Source organism: Hakea prostrata, chromosome 2, assembly GCF_041222555.1.
Source record: "Hakea prostrata isolate BN-2017 chromosome 2, UWA_Hpros_2, whole genome shotgun sequence".
In the NCBI taxonomy this organism is placed as follows: domain Eukaryota; kingdom Viridiplantae; phylum Streptophyta; class Magnoliopsida; order Proteales; family Proteaceae; genus Hakea; species Hakea prostrata.
The window spans coordinates 22,465,098-22,481,790 of record NC_142601.1 but is presented as its reverse complement, the minus strand read 5'-3'; the positions used below and the strand labels follow the sequence as shown (position 1 = coordinate 22,481,790).

General features: G+C 37.1%; 1 protein-coding gene across 1 annotated transcript; it reads left to right on the top strand.

Moving 5' to 3' along the window:
* The first annotated feature begins 13,061 nt into the window (after positions 1–13,061).
* On the top strand, positions 13,062–15,840 carry LOC149024068 (uncharacterized). Its single transcript, XM_089144435.1, has one exon. It carries the CDS (start codon positions 13,443–13,445, stop codon positions 15,009–15,011), a length of 1,569 nt encoding a protein of 522 aa, XP_089000561.1. The 5' UTR covers positions 13,062–13,442; the 3' UTR covers positions 15,012–15,840.
* The last annotated feature ends 853 nt before the right edge of the window (positions 15,841–16,693 follow it).

The window sequence follows — 16,693 nt, the reverse complement described above, 5'->3', positions numbered from 1 at the left end:
AAGCCATAAGAGTGATGAAGTCATCACTAAGCTGTTCAAAAGTAAAACATCAAATATTTTCATAACATAAACAAAAGATAACAAAAAACAAATGAAACTAGTCATCGGCTTCATCATCCTCTTCATCATTTCCCTCCTCCACATCACCTTCCTCATCCTCAGCTCCATCATCATCATCACCATCATTATCCTACCCTTGCATTGGAGGGATGTTGATGTGAGTCATCATGTGGTGCATGAGGTCTTCAATGGAGCCCACATGAGTAGCCAACAAATCAAACCGATGGTCAAAGTCCTGTTGCATGGTGGTGAGGCAAGTGTCAAGTGCCTGAAATCGTAGACTACCTTTAACATCCATATCCTAGGGTGTGTGTCTCCTCGGCAAGTTGCTACTGTGGATCTCTTGCAGGATGGAGCAACTCCCAACTTGTCAAGAGGTGGTGGTGAGGGAAGTGACACTTCATTTTGGAAGCTAACTCCAAACTGCCGAAAGACTTGAGTAAGAAGACTACCATATGGTAGACTCATATTTTCAATGGTGGCAGCTTGTATCATGTAGGAGAGAATGATGTAAGGAAGACATAGAGGTCGATGAAAAATGATGCAAAAGGTGATATAGGTTTGGATAGAGGTGAGGTCAATGCGGTGGCCCTTCCTAGGTAGGCTGTTCAACTGTGTAATGTGGCTAACAGCTTTGGCTTGATCATTGAAAATGGTATGTTGGATATTCCGGTAGTAATGAGGCCAATTCCTAGGTCTCAAAAGGTGGCAGTAGATTTCACCTATATCAATGTCCTAGGGTGGGGTATCTTTATAGGTCCAAAATTTACAGTCGCCTTTAGTGGAGATCCCTAAATTGGTATTAAGGACATAAATGGTGAGAGCAATGTCCTTTCCTTTTACATAAGAGATGTACCTTCAGTTTTTCTCCCTCCCCTTTATAGCAAAGATTGGCATAAAAGTGGGTGACAACCCTAAGATAGGTGGGCTCGTTGGGTCTAAGGATGGGACCCCAACCCATGTCCCAGAAAAGTGGAAATATTGGGAATTGAGCAAGGGCGACATGATCAATGGACTTGCCTTGCTCAATGTGTCGCTTCACGGTTTAGGGATATAGGTCCTGGGCCTGATCATCCCGAAATCACTTGTCTACCTTAGGAAAATCATCAGACGATTCAACATGGGGAGATGGGAGGAGGAGCTCTAGAGGAAGAGGCTTGTGAGGTATCACCTCGAACATATGCATTCTTGCAACGAGAAGTCATGGTAATCTGTCAAACACGAAGTTCACATACTGAAGAATATAAGTAATCAAGTTATACCTAGGTCTACTTTCAACTTTGAGAAGAATCTTGTTTCTATCTGTTTTCAAAAATCTCAAAATTCAGTGGAAAAACCTCTGTGACACAGGGTTAATATCATGAATACAATGCAAGATTTTTTTGTGGATTCTTAACCAACAGAGATTCATGTATGAGAATAGGTTATACAAGATAGATTAAAAATCTAGAATCAAGTACAACACCAAATTAAGAAGATCCAAGATTGATTTTCAAATCCTTGATTGGATAGAATTTCAACAAGAAAACGAATCCAGTTTTTGAAGAATACAACAATAGATTTGAAATCTTTTAAAAATATACCACCAGATTTAGAAGATCCAAATTGATCTTCAAATCCTTGATTGAGTTTGGTTTCAACCAAGAACAAAGAAACGAATCCAAGTTTGGTTAGAAAGCCAGGGTTTTTCCTCTTTTTTTTTTTTTTTTTTTTTTTTTTTTTTTTTAACAAAATGGTTTGGTTAACCAAAAAGAAGAAAAAGAGTGAGAAAAATATGTAAAATAGATGACATTTGAGTTGCATGAAGATTAAATCATAGGAGAATAGAAACCTAGGTTTGATTTTGTGAACAACATAGTAAGAAGAATGGAAGAAGAGACCGATGTCCACGGAGATTGAAGCTTGGGTTGAGGAAGCAAGAGTGCTCAGACGCTTGTAATCGCACGAACAAACCCATGCACACAGAGAGAGAGAGACAGAGAGAGAGAGAGAGAGAGAGAGAGAGAGAGAGAGAGAGAGAGAGAGAGAAGAGTGGAAGAGTGGAAGAGTGGAAGAGTGAAGGTTGGGAAGGTGTGGGAAAAAAGAGATGTAGGGAAGTGGAAGAGTGAAGTGGAACAGAAAGATCATAGGTTTAAGAAACGATTTGGGGCTTTAAGCATCCAAATGGATGTCCGTCTGTTAAAACAGACGTCCATCTACTAACCAGACAGACGATCATCTATCCAGACGGAAAATCCATCTGGCTTGCTATGACAGACGGATGTTCGTCTGGTTTGCTGAACTGGGCCTTGATGTGGAATTGAGTCTAGATAGGAATTTTTTGGATATTTACCCTATTTTAATAGATCAATAAGCCCTAGCTCCCTCGAGTTCAACAAACCAATCCTCACTTAGGGGTTTAGTGAGTATGTCAGTCAATTATTGATTTGTATCAATGAATTCAAGGACAACTTCACTCTTTTGATTACAGTCCTTAAGGAAATGATGTTTTACGTCAATGTGCTTGGCTCTTGAGTAAAGCATAGGGTTCTTTCTCAGGTTTATGGCACTGGTGTTGTCACATTTGATACGACATTTCTCAAGATGAACCTTATAATCTAATAAGGTTTATTTAATCCATAACACTTGAGCACAACACTTCCCGGCTGCTATGTATTCAACCTTGATTGCCAAAAGAGCAACACAATTTTGTTTCTTGCTAAACCATGATATTAAGCATGGTCCAAACAAATGACATGTTCCACTTGGGCTCTTTTGGTCAACATGACAACCGGAAAAGTCGGCATCCGAAAATCATAGTAAGTCAAATTCTTGACCCTTAGGGTACCATAAGCCTAAGTTTGATGTGTCTTTACGTATTTGAATATTCTTTTTACGACACAAACGTGGGATTGTTTAGGATTGACTTGATATCTTGCATAAGAATAAACACTAAACATTATATCCGGTCTACTAATCATTAAGTATAAAAGGCTTCCAATCATACCTCTATACTTTGTGGCATCAAAAGGCTTCCCATTCTCATCTCTTGATAATTTCAAAGATGTGTTAATGGGTGTTCCACTAGCCTTTTGAAAAGTCAGATCAAATTTCTTTATGAGTTCTTTAATATTTAACTAATGAAAATGTTATTTCCACTTTGTTTAATTTGCAAACCAAGAAAGAAATATAATTCACCCATCATGTTCATTTCTAAATGCCTATTTGGTGCCTATGATGGTATGGTCTCAAGGTCTTTGAATGAGTTCTCAAACATCATTTCTTTCAAATTGATTTAATTCTTTTTGCATGGCCATGATCCAATAACTATCAATCAATGCCTCTTTTTCATTTGTGGGTTCTATAATTGACAAAAGGTAACATAATTGCAAAAATTTTGATTTCTTGATCTTGTTTGAATTCCTTGACCTAAGTCACCTATGATTTGTTCAAGTGGATAGTCTTTCTATGGGACTACTGATAAGCATGCATTTACCATTATTTATTTGATTTAATTCCCCATACCTATTTAATTAAAGAGAGCTAATTGAGTATTTTTGTGTATTTTTCAGGAATAAGGTGATTTTGGATATTAGAAATAATATGGAGTAAAGTTGGCAAATATATAGATATTGGCGGATTTTAAATCATGGCATTCAATATTGCTGCCCAAGAAATCATGAAAAGTGAGATCTTAGCCAAATTGGAAATAGGTGGACGTATAAGGAACAAAATTGGTAATAAATCTGAAAATCGGGTAAACAAACCTACCTTCAGTATTTTGGGAATATCTCTCTCGTATGAGTTTGGATTGCGATGATTCAAGATACTATGGAATGATATTGAAAATATCTACAACTTTCTAGTTTTGAGTTTTTCCAAAATCCGAACGAATAAAGGTCAAATATACGAGTAAAGAGAGGGGATTTATTGTGTGCGGGAGACATAAAAGTGAAGCCAGCCACAGAGAAGAAAAGGAGACGACGAATGCGGCTCTCATCTCTCTCATTGCTGAAGAAGAAGACCACACATCTCTCTCTCTCTCTCTCTCTCTCTCTCTCTCTCTCTCTCTCTCTCTCTCTCTCTCTCTCTCTCCCTATGTTTCATCTTTATTTTATTTTTCTTCTGAACTTTGTGATAATGAGTAGTTAGTTCCTTTTCTTTGGGATGTAGACGAACCATGTTTATTTCATTAATTTGATTGTTCTATATCTTCTAGTTGATTGTGTTTGAGTTTGGCCAAAGATGTTCTATAGCTCAGCAAACTAAGTGTGCCAAGCTTCCGCGAAGGACGATAGTCTTGCGAAGATAGGTCATATCTAGGAAGACCATCCCTAATTTGCTTTGAAGTATAGAGTTATATCGGTTAGGGAAAAGCATTGGGGATTTGAAATCCCAAAGATCTTCACATATTCATAGTTTAAGTTTTTGCATTAATTAATAGATTTAGTTTAAATTTAGTTTTGTTGAATTCAATCTTAGTAACTTAGCCTTTTAGTTCACCATAGTTCGACCCCGTACTTTTTGCTTACTAGATTAGTATATGATTTTATTTTTGATTGGTTAGCGACACGATCAACTACCTTCTTAAATAGTTCTTGAGAGGAAATCCCACTATCTTTGGGATCATTCTTAGGTTCTTCTAGAGTCAAGTTATCCACTTTCTTTCTAAGTATTTATTCAACCCCCCCCCTCGTCATCTTCATCAACTAGAGGTTTATATTTATCCTTGTGTGGAGATATATCACATTTGACATTCATTGACTCTTCCACAACTATGTTTCTTTTATTAAACACTCTATATGTCCTACTATTTTGTGAGTATCCCAAAAAAATTCTCTCATTAACTTTTTCATCAAATTTTTTTATAGGGTTCTTAGTGTTCAATATAGTGTATTTATATCCAAATATTTAGAAGTGATCAACCCTAGGTACTTTATTGTGATAAAATTCATATGATGTCTTGTTTAAATATTTTCTAAATAATACATGATTTAAGACATAACAAGTTGTGCTTGTGGCTTCTGCCCAAAAATATTTTGGTAATGACAATTCTTTTAGTATGGTTCTAGCCATTTCTTGGAGTGATCTATTCTTTCTTTCTACCACTTCATTTGATTGGAGGGTCCTAAAGGCAGAGAAGTTATGGATTATCCCTTATTTATCACAAAACTCTCCAAAGTAATTATTATTGTCAAATTCTCTTCCATCGTCACTTTGAATGGTGGTTATGAAGTATCATTTCTTATTTTGAATTTTTTTTAGCAAAAATGATGAATTCCTCAAAAGCATCTTCCTTATGTTTTAAAATAAAGTTCATGTATACCTTGAATAATCAGTTACAGTGACAAATGTATAGTGTTTACCACCAAGACTAGCTATGAGAATGGGTTTAAATAAGTTAATATGAAGAAGTTCTAGTGGTCTACTAGTTGATACTATGTTCTTGGACTTGTGAGATACTTTGGTTTGTTTTCATTTTTGGCATGCATCACAAAAATAGTTTTTATCAAACTTTATTTTTGAAAGATTTCTAACTAGGTTCTTTAAGGGCCTGTTTGGTTACGTGAATCCAGAGATTTGAAATCTCTAGATTCACAAATGGGAGATTTTTACCTGTTTGGTTATGTGAATCTCTAGATTCATGAAATCTAGAGATTCACCTTTTTACCCTAAAAATGTGAATCTGTAGATTTATGGGTAAGAGGTGAAATCCAGAGATTTCATCCCCTACTATCAAAACGTTAAGCATTTGAACTATAACTCAATAAATATTTTTTAAAGATAAATCTACAAATTTCATTCAAAAAATTCAAGCTAACCAAACAGCTAATTTTAAGAACCATAACTCTAGAGATTTGAAGTCTATAGATTTGAAATCTTTAGATTTTTGAAATCTACAGACTCAAGTAACCAAACATGCCTTTAATGCAATGGTCTCAATTAACTTCATATTAATGTGACCTAGTTTTCTATGCTAAATAAGAGTTTCTTCATGTGACATAAAAAAAAAAAGTCATATTAAGAGATGATTTATTGAAAACACAAGTATAGATGTTATCTTTCATAATTCCTTTTAGAATCAATTTTTCATTCATATATTTCATAAAGCAACATGAAAAATCAAATATAACTTAAAGCCTATACTACACAATTGACTTACGCTAAACAAGTTATATGGATAATTTATCAACTAAATATGCATTTGAGATAGAAGTACCTCAAATGTTGACTTGAATGATGCCAGCTATCTTTCATTTGCTACTGTTTCCATAAGTGACACATCATCCTCATATGATCTAAGCTTTGTGAAGAGCTTTGGATTTGACGTCAGGTGCTTGGAATAATCACTATTAATGTACTATTCACTTCTTTGGGTGTTCGATCATCAAGCAAACCTACATAAGAAATAAAATATATGCATTGGTCTCCATGTCTACATAGGTCAAACTTGGTTAGATCTTACTGGTTACATGTTGAATCATACATGTTCATATCCCTTGGGTCTTTGAAATCTTGGGTCATAAACGTCAAATGATTTTTGGACTTGGGGTTTTTGTTTCCTTTGCCAATTGGAATTTTGACTCATTTGCCCACTTCTTTGGTTTGTATCTTGATAGAAAGTTTTGACTTCTTCTAGGTCTTTGTTGGTTTGACATATATAACTAAAATGGTGGTTAAGACATATGTCTAAAAGGGGCATTGTCGAGATATGACCAATTATAATCAAACATCATTTGGTTTTTATTTGGCCAAAATAGGTGATTGTGTTGTTTTTGAGCATGATGGTAGTTTTGGGGTTTCTGCCACCTATGGTCATAATAGTTTTGATATCCTCCATGTTAAGGCAACCTAGAGGGGGATGAATAGGTTGCAACTAGTGGACTTGCCTAATTTTTCGATTTAATTGTAAATATAAGATAAATTGTAAATTTCAATGATAATAAAGTAATGCAATCAATCCACAAGACAAGTATTTTATAGTGGTTCGACTTTGCAAATCTATGTATACTCCTCTTTTGGCCTCAAGAGAGTATTTCACTAGTGATTCTCTTTCAATACAATGGATAGAGATCAAACCATTTACAATCTATGTTCAATAGGGTAAGAGCACCCTTCACAATTTTTGTTTTAAATAGAGCAAGAGCATCATTTATAATATTTATTCTAAGTAGGGCAAGAGCACCATCTACCAATTCTAATAAATCTAGACTATAATTTAATAACAATACAATTTGAAGAATTGAAAGATATTACCTAACAAGATGTGTGACACTTTACTCTTTGTGTGAGTGTAATGCAATGATGAATAAATATTCAATGGAGAAGATGCACCACTAATTGAGTGCTTGAAAGGTGATTTGATAGAAAATCCAAAAATATCTTCTACCATTAATACGAATGATTGTGGGTAAGAATACATTTTCCTATTTGATATTTGACTTTACAAATTTAAGAAAAAAAATAAAATTATAATGGATACCCAAAATTTGTGTGAAAAGAATAAAAACTAATAGAAAACTAATACACAAAATCTAATTCCACCATGACATGTCAATATTATGATTTTATAACATGTTTGTTATATAGGCCCAGAAGGCCCATATATTATAAAGTTTAGGTCCAAGTATGTGCATTAACTAGGGCCCATATAAGAGCCCATAGGATTAGCCTAGTAGTGGAAAAGAGCTTTTACTCTGGAACTGGCAGGGTCAGGTCACAATCTCAACTGATGATGACGCATGTGGGTTTGGATTTGGGTTCTTAGAGGCGCCAAGGGCATGTAGGGTCTGATCTCAACTGTTAACATGTGAGGTTGGTTGGGTTGAAATGGACATGAGAATATAGGACGATCTAGTGTCACATTATTCATAATCACAATCAATGCTCTCTTTGTTTCTTTAGTCAACGCCAGCCATGCCAAGCTGTCCATAACCTAATCATTGGAGAACAAACTAGAAACACAACAATTTTCTCTACACCCATTTAGAAACCTATCTTATTTTAAGTTTCAATCCTTTTAGCCTCTTCTTTTCCTTTAGATAAAATGATAAAAAATTTCAACAATAAAAACTCAAATTTAGAGAAATATATCTAAAGTTTTTTTTTAGGTAAAAATTTGTATTATGGATTACAACATTGAAATCTCTTTCCATCCAATGATATTTGTTTGTATGATCGAGTTTTACTGAATAAAAGAAAGTAAAAATAATTTATCCTTATACTAACTTAGTGGAGTAGACTATGTAAATCCCCCAAAAAACTAAAGAAATAAATTTTAAAGAAATTAAAAAATGAAGAGGCGAGGAAGAAGAAACAGTCTTACAAATTGGGAGACTTAGATTGATAAAATCTGTTACATAAATCCTTACTGTCTAATAGTTTCTTTTTGAGATACCTAAATTGTATATCTTTCATAGAACTTTGTTTGTTAACATAGTAGTGTTGTTTATTGTTTCAATCGAAATTGCTCATTCTTCCCAAAAAAGAACTGACCGGTGCCGAAGATTTTGAACCGGAAAATTTTGAAAAGGATAATTTTCCTACATAATCTTATTCCAACCATTTTTACTAAGAGATTAATCACGGTTCGAAATATCGCCGCCGTAGGGGGGTGTTGGTGGCTGGCGAAACTGTCGACAGCCCGAGATGTCGGCGAAATATTGCCGACATCTAAATTGAGTGTTGGCAGTTTTAATGGTTGTTTATACTTTTATTATCCAAAGTAATAGATTAATAAACCACTCTAATGCTTCAAGCGTGCACTTTTATGTGAAGGATATAATAGCGGGACCCACGATGTCATTGCTTTTCCAATTTTAACTTAATAAAACAAATTAACCATCGATTTTTACGCCTGTGCTTTCATCTTTTCAGTTTTCACAGCCCATGTTTATCGCCAAGAGCAAGACGGTGAAGACGGTGAGCGATTGGAAATATCGAGAGAACTAAGAAGATGGACAAAGTGAGACTGAGAAATCGGTGAGCAACTGGGAGAGACGGAGAGATCTGAGAAGTTGGAGAGACAAAGAAAACGATGTGTAGCGGTGCAGCTTGCATCCTGCAAGAGAGAGAGAGAGAACTAGAGAAGACGGAGAAAGATCAGAGAAGACAGAGAGCAAGGCTGCGTCCTACGAGCTGGTTCGGAGTTCCCTTTTTCTCTTCTGGCATCCAACGGCACTAGCAGTTACCGCCGGCGGAGAAATCATCGATTTTTCCAATATTTCGCGGGTTTGGCGAAAAACGGTAGATTTTTCGGCGAATTTTCGCTGACTTTCCGTTGCTATCGTTTCGACAGTCGGTTTCGTGTCGCCGTTCAGCGACATGGCGATTTTTCGCGGAAATGTCTTACATTGAGATTAATTCGATACTTTTCTTAAAAAAAAAAAATAATCCGATGGTTAAATTACACCTGACTATTATGCCAAAACTAATCAAGAGGGTGATATTTTTTTTCCATCATTTTTTAAGAGAACATGATGGCATTTAAGAATGTAGGGTCCAATCTCAACGGTCCACATGGCTGGTTTGAATTGGTTTGGTCAATGGAAACAATCAAAAGGGGGTGGAAAATCTATAGTTGAAAAGGAAATTAACGTGGGGATCTAATTTCCAAATAATTGACTAATTGACTAATTAAGAGAGACTGGACATATGTGTAGGGTGAGTGCCAGCAACTGCACGCTGGCGATGACGTTATTACCCACCATGTATACGGTGAGTGCCTGTTCCTATCATTTTCATTTAATTTAATTTGTTAATTAAATTAAAATATTGCAAGTAATTAATATTTGGGTCAAACGTTCTTTTCATTCTAAACCCTGATGTTAGTTATCTACAGAACGTTCTAGATTAAAGTATATCAGATGTATGTCAGGTCAAGTCGATCCTAATTCCCAGATCACCAGTGGATAAAAAATTGATGAAAAATGTTTAGCAAAAATAAAAAGAACCCATGCATGTGCTCTTCTGGTCAGTTCACTGGTCCCATAAATATAATCTATAAAATATTTACCAAGAGAAAAATAATAATCTATAAAATTAAAAATGATTAAAACGGTAGGAACTTTCTGTTCCATTTACGTATTTTGGTTTAAAAAACACAAGGCGACTTTTGCATGTATCAGAAAAGATTCGGTAACACACGGGAAGGGCATTATCGACATTTTCGAATGACAGTGCAATTACAACGGTTACTTTGTCTTTTGTGGGCACAGCTCACATGTTCGTAACTGGAAAACTTGCTAATTTGGGCTGTCCAACACTCCGACCCTCCAACCTCAAACCTATTCATACTCGTGAATAGCAGCAGCAGCAGGTTGGTAGCCGCTTCGCAGGGCTGGTCCTACCACGATGCTGTCAGGCAGTCAGTCAGCCAGCTTTCTACCGGCTTCAACGCCAGTTTTTTTTATTTTTTTTATTTTAATTAGTATTTTCACAAGGAGATCTTAACAAAAAAACAAAAAAAAAAAAAAAAAAAAAGACCCTAGTGGACTCTTCCCTTGATATATAATGGAGAGTGCAATAAGTCTAAATTTAAGAAGAGGATTTACCTTTGGTCCATCTTACCTGTACTTGAAGCACTTCCTTCTCTTAAATATGTAGAGAAGGGGTATAATGAGAGCACAATCCTCCACTGCTATAGACAAAATATCTAGAATCCTACATTTTGTGGTAAGTTTTTATTTTATTTGTTTTTTAAAGTAATAATAGGTTCATCTTATAGTGTGACACCAACGAGATATCCAATTTACAGATATCAAATAGTCAAGGAGATGAATTAAACAAAGATGTCCAATTGACTTTGGACAAATATAGCCTGCCTTTCTAGATAAGGAGTCAACCATTGAGTTTGATTATCTTGGAATACGAGTGTAATTGCATCCAACTAATGTAGTAAGTAGTAAGAGATTATTGTTTGATCATGTAGTGCATGCATCAATAAGAGTACACAAGGGCATGCAATGGAAGAGTTTATTCTATGCTTATGCTACCCACTTAGTTTTGCATCTATCCCCTTCCTTGAAAATCTTAGGGATTGGGTTCCTTGTCTAGTTGCATTACATACGCACACAATGCCTCATGTAGCTATTCCTTTCTCTCCACACTTAAAAGGAACATACTGTTTCATAAGAGGGACAAGAGGAATACAAATGGGAGAGTGATTGTGAAATTTTATTTTCATGACAGTTCCTCAAGTGGAGACAATTGCAGTTCGAACTTAGAAGTGGACTACCTCAAGCTATATATAGTTAATACTCATGAGAGAGTGATGGTGAAATCGGACAACTAGACTCTAATCAAAGCCATACAAGGTCCAGGTTACCTGATTCCTGCTGAGGTCAAATTCATAGTTGAAGATAATTGACATCTTCAATCATACTTGACAGATAGTCTGTTTTCCTATATTTCTTAGCAAATCAACCATTTTGCCGATAGCCTAGTTTACAAAGCTTGGTCATTAGATGTGTGACCCAATGGCTTGCAAATCACCCTTAGATTCTTATACTCTGTAATAAGGATGCCCTGTTTTAGGAAATTTGTTTCCACACAGACCAGACCGGACCAAATCCATTCTCTATGATCAACAACAAACCCTTCTTTTTAGAGATATTTTAGGCTTTATAATGAAGTACAAGTTTACACCTTTTATAAAAGCACCTATACAACTTCCAGCGCGATCTCAGAAAACTCCTCCAATCAGTGTACTACTTTTTTGATTATAAATGATAAAATCTATGTTAAATTTGAGAAGCTTCACCGGAGGAGGAATCCACCTCACCCTACCCAAACTTAACACAAGCTGATTTATTACCATTCAATAGTCCTTCCAAGGCGATACACAACTATACATGTATAGATTTTTTTTTTTTTTTTTTTTTTTTTGATTAAGAAGTATAGATTGAAAAATAAGTCTGGTCGTTTGCGAGTTTACCCGCAATTCAAGTGAAAAAGCTTTAGGACTATTGTGCTTCAAATCAGCGGATGAAAGTGACCCTTACACCACCTCCCACAAAAACGAAAAAGATATGAAAATGAAGCCCCTAGGGAACCAGGGAAAGGCTAGTTCACAAGGGGACCACTGCCTCTGGAGGTTTCTGACGTCGTCTTTTAGAGTTTAGACATGTCTTTAATACAACATTAAGCAGAATTAGTTACAAAAAGGAATCAACCAAACTGTTAATTTCCCTTTCTTTGTTTATCCAATTTAATCTGGAGTATTTCATAATCCTCACGGATAATTTCCACTAAAACCAAAAGCTTCGCCCCGAAGATTCCATCTGAAAGTCTGAGAAATTTGAAAAGATACTACGGCGCTACATATCTCACTGGATCCAAACCCACTTTCCTCAGACACACGAAGCGTGGTTCCCTTCAAATCCGTTAAAAGTGACTTCCGCGTGATTAACGATTATTATTAGCAGCTTTAAATTAACTGATTAACTTAAATCGGATCACTAACTTCTCCTCTTTCTAGAAGTGGAAAAAAGTGCCAGAAAACGACTTTCTGACGTGTCACGTGACAATTTGTCAATAAATATTCTTCATTCAGACGTAGAAGCGACCCGGGATCCCGTCCCTACTCCCAACTCCCAATGAACAATAAAGACATAACTAGGGACAAACGGTTAGGATTTACCTTAACAGTGGGGCCCACACTTGCATGTGTTAGGGTCCCACTTTAACGGGAGTTCCGTTCCTATCCTTTCCCTTCCCAGAGAGCTCCAAGAAGCGTGTGGGACCATCCATGTTCAAGTGCATTTTAGTGACTGACTGGCGTAAAGTCTCTCACGCCCTTGGTAGAGCGGCCATGCCATAGGCCTGAGAATATGAGATCAGTAGAGTGGGACCGGTGGAGAGAGAAAGAGGTAGAGATAGAGACAGAGAGACATGCAGACTAGAGAGATTAATTAATTAATTAAGAGATAAAGAAAAATAATAATTAAATAAAAGGACGCGTAGAGACAGATACTCTCCTCTCCGCAGCGCCACGTAAGCAGTCCCGGTATATTTTAGTTTCGGTGGGCGATCTAACTCTATCTGCAATCTGCAATCTGCGTTCCCTTTCTGTGCAATCGCGGCAAGCTTTTTCGTTTCTTCATTTAGTCATCTTCTTCTTCCGTTCTTTGCTGCAAATCCTCCCCTACAACCAAAAAACCCTAAACTGAGAAACGAGAGATGAAAACGCAGAATATCTTATGAGTGAGAGATTCTCGTTCACAGCAATCATGGTTTCCTGTTTTGTTTTCGTTTCTCACCTTCCAAGAGCCCTGATCGGCGCAAACCACACCTCTGCTCGTTTCTGCTCTCGCTAAGTTTTTGTTCTCTCATGCTTCCATCTCTATTCTTTATTTTTTAATTCTTTTGTAAATTTTTTCATCTCTTCTTCTTGTACTTTAGCAATGAAAAAATCACACGCAGTCATGGACCCAACGACGGGGAATTTCATCCCCTTGAGAAACATACTGGTTAGGATGCTTCTGCTTGCTGTTGTTGTTCTCCTTCTTCGATTTGTTTACGTTGTAACGGTTACCGGTGGTTCTTGCAATTCCGGAGATTTCTGTTTCTTCTCCGGTTCTGAAAATCGTCCCAACATCGCCGCCGGTGGGAGTTTACGAAACGATGCCTCCGCCGTTGTTGTCGATACAACCGGATCTTCTTCTGGCTCTACTCAACGTGCTCTCTGGACCAGCAAAGAGTGGCGGAAGGGCGTCGATTACTATTCTTCTGTGTTTCAAGATCTGATTGCTGAGGGCTACCTTTCACCCAATTCTAAAGCTTTATGTATCGAAACACCGACCGGACAAGACGTATTTTCTCTGAAGGAGGTCGGTGTTCACGATGCCGTCGGAATTTCCAAGAAGAAATCTCCGCCGCTGGTGATTTCCGGCCAAGCCGTGCGTCAGCCATTCGGCGATAATACTTTCGATTTCGAATTTACGGGAGTTGGTGCTCTTGAGCGATCGGTCCGGCCTCTTGAGTTCGCTGCTGAGGTTGCGAGGACGCTTAAGCCCGAAGGGTTTTTTGTCGTCCACACGTCTTCTGCTAACGATGTGTACAGTTTCAATTCTTTTCTTGCTTTGTTCAATTGCTGTAGATTGATTCGTTCGCGTGAAATCTCTGGCTTGGATCCTTCCTTTCCGTCCATTCGGGAGATTGTTCTGAAGAAAGAGGTCGAGATTCTTCTCCGTGGTGAGAAGATTTCCGATGGTGGTGCTGTCAATAAGTGCTCTGTACCGGGATATAAACAAGAACTGCTCAGGAAAGCAGAGCCTTTAATAACGGAAGAGCCGTTAAAGCCTTGGATTACATTGAAGAGGAACATAAAGAACATCAAATATGTCCCATCCATGGCCGATATAAGCTTCAAGCCGAGGTATGTATATATAGATGTTGGTGCTCGAAGCTATGGATCGAGCATCGGTAGCTGGTTTAAGAAACAATACCCGAAACAGAACAAAACCTTTGAAGTCTATGCTATTGAAGCTGATAAGACTTTCCATGAAGAATACAAGAAGAAGAAAGGGATCAATCTCTTGCCTTACGCAGCCTGGGTGAGAAACGAGACATTATTTTTTGAAATTAATCGAGATCCTGGGCAGAAAGCTGAAGCCAAAGGCAGAGGAATGGGTCGGATTCAACCTGTTCAATCATCGACTACTTTTGTGGGCGATGTGGACAAGATAAGGGGATTCGATTTTGCTAGTTGGTTGACGAACACGGTATCGAAGAGCGATTTTGTAGTGATGAAGATGGACGTTGAAGGAACAGAGTTTGATTTGATTCCAAGATTATTTGAGACCGGAGCAATTTGTTTGATTGATGAGATCTTTCTTGAGTGTCACTACAATAGATGGCAGAGATGCTGCCCAGGTGAGAGATCACCCAAATACCCAAAGACTTATGATCAGTGCTTGGAGCTGTTTACATCGCTCAGAGAAAGCGGAGTTCTTGTTCATCAATGGTGGTGATCGGTAAACTCTTTACATTTTCTGGAACAGCCCTTTGTCTTTTTTTTTATTCTGTGAATTGTTACCTAGATACAGCCAACTGTTTCAGTGTTACAAGTTAGTTCACTAGTTGTTCTTTCTCAGCCATTTTGGATTCATTTCTTTCAAATATTCCACTGGAAATGAAAATTCAACCAATTCAGCTTTTCTTTTTTGGGCGATTCTTCAATTTTGAACAGTATAGAAGATGTTGACAGGGTGAAGTCTTTTCCTGTTACCTTTTCGGGTTATGATGGAAGATCTCATTACAATGTGGAAGCAGGGTATTGTTTTGAGGGTGGGGCTCGGAATAGTGAGAGCAATGGACAGATGTGGGTAGTTAATTAATTTGTTGAGTAAATACTTGAAGTGGGGACTGTGGGGTGAGAGAATGCTTTCAGAAGGTTGCCCTTTTCTTGTTTCTCAGGTCACATTGTGTTGGTGAATGTCGTTAATTCGTTTACTGATTGCAACTAGTTTTGCTTTTTGCCACAAATGGTACACATTACAGTTGATCTGTGAAAAGGCAAGCTTGGAGCTATTGTGAATTCGACAGGTCAGGTTAGCAATAAAGTTTTCAAAGAGTGCAGAAGCCAGAATGAGATGGTGGATACAACCTGTACTAGAAAAACTGTAGACAGAATCTTTTGTGCATCAACCCAGATCAAAGAAGACAGCAGTTATGTCCAGAACTTCAAAGAATCAGGAGTAGGTTGGTAAACTAGAAGATGAAATTCCTGATCCCTGCTGGTAGAAGAGTCCTCCACTCCTCATCAATAAAATCTACCTTATGTGTTGGTTTGATCAGTCAGTATTTGTTGAGAAACTGAGTCTTCGGAATACAATTTCTGTAGGGGGAGGAGGGTTCTGGTGTGGTTTTTCACAAGCAGGTTGTACTGATATTCCATGTGTAGAATTTAGGTTCTAGGAAAATTAGGGATTTTTGTTCGCGCGGGCAGGAATGAAATGGTGACACTGTCTCTGGAAAGATCATAAGGTTGAAAAAATATGGGTAAATTGGCAATTAGATTTTGTGGGTTTTAAAGTTTTACTAAATTACAAAAACTCAGCCCCGTCTAAACTAGAATTTACAAAAACAATCCGTTTCACCCAACTATTGAAAAATGAATCGAGTGAAACCCAGTAGTCGTGCGTTTGCCTTCTTTGGCGATGGCAAGCGAATGTAATTCCTATAAAAGTATAGATATGTATGCTAAAAATATAGACAAAACAAATCAATGTTTTAGACCGTTGGATTTCCCACGTCAGGATCTCTTTTTCTGGTCAATCAAATAGTTGTTGAAGCTATTACAAAAAAGAAAAAAGAAAAAGTTGTTGAAGTAATTTCATTAACACCATTGCTGGAGAATAGTGGAGTCTTAGAGGAATCATCCAACAACATAGACAATAAGGTTGTCATAGGCTTGGTTTCTGTTCCAAATCTCTTTGTTTCTTGTTGTTAGGGTTTTTAATTATTTTGTTGTTGTTAGGGTTTTTAATTATTTTGTATTTTTTTCCCCTGTAGAACAAGTTACTGTTGTATTTTGTAAGTAATATATCAGTGGTTTCTCCAAATTTGTGATTGCTTCTGGTGGTTCTATGCCGGCAATATGTGTCATGCACTTGGAATCATTTTTAATGTAATTTAGGGATGAAAGGATTAG

Excerpts from the sequence above, each read along its gene's own strand:
- LOC149024068 (XM_089144435.1), top strand. The coding sequence starts at position 13,443 with ATGAAAAAATCACACGCAGTCATGGACCCAACGACGGGGAATTTCATC.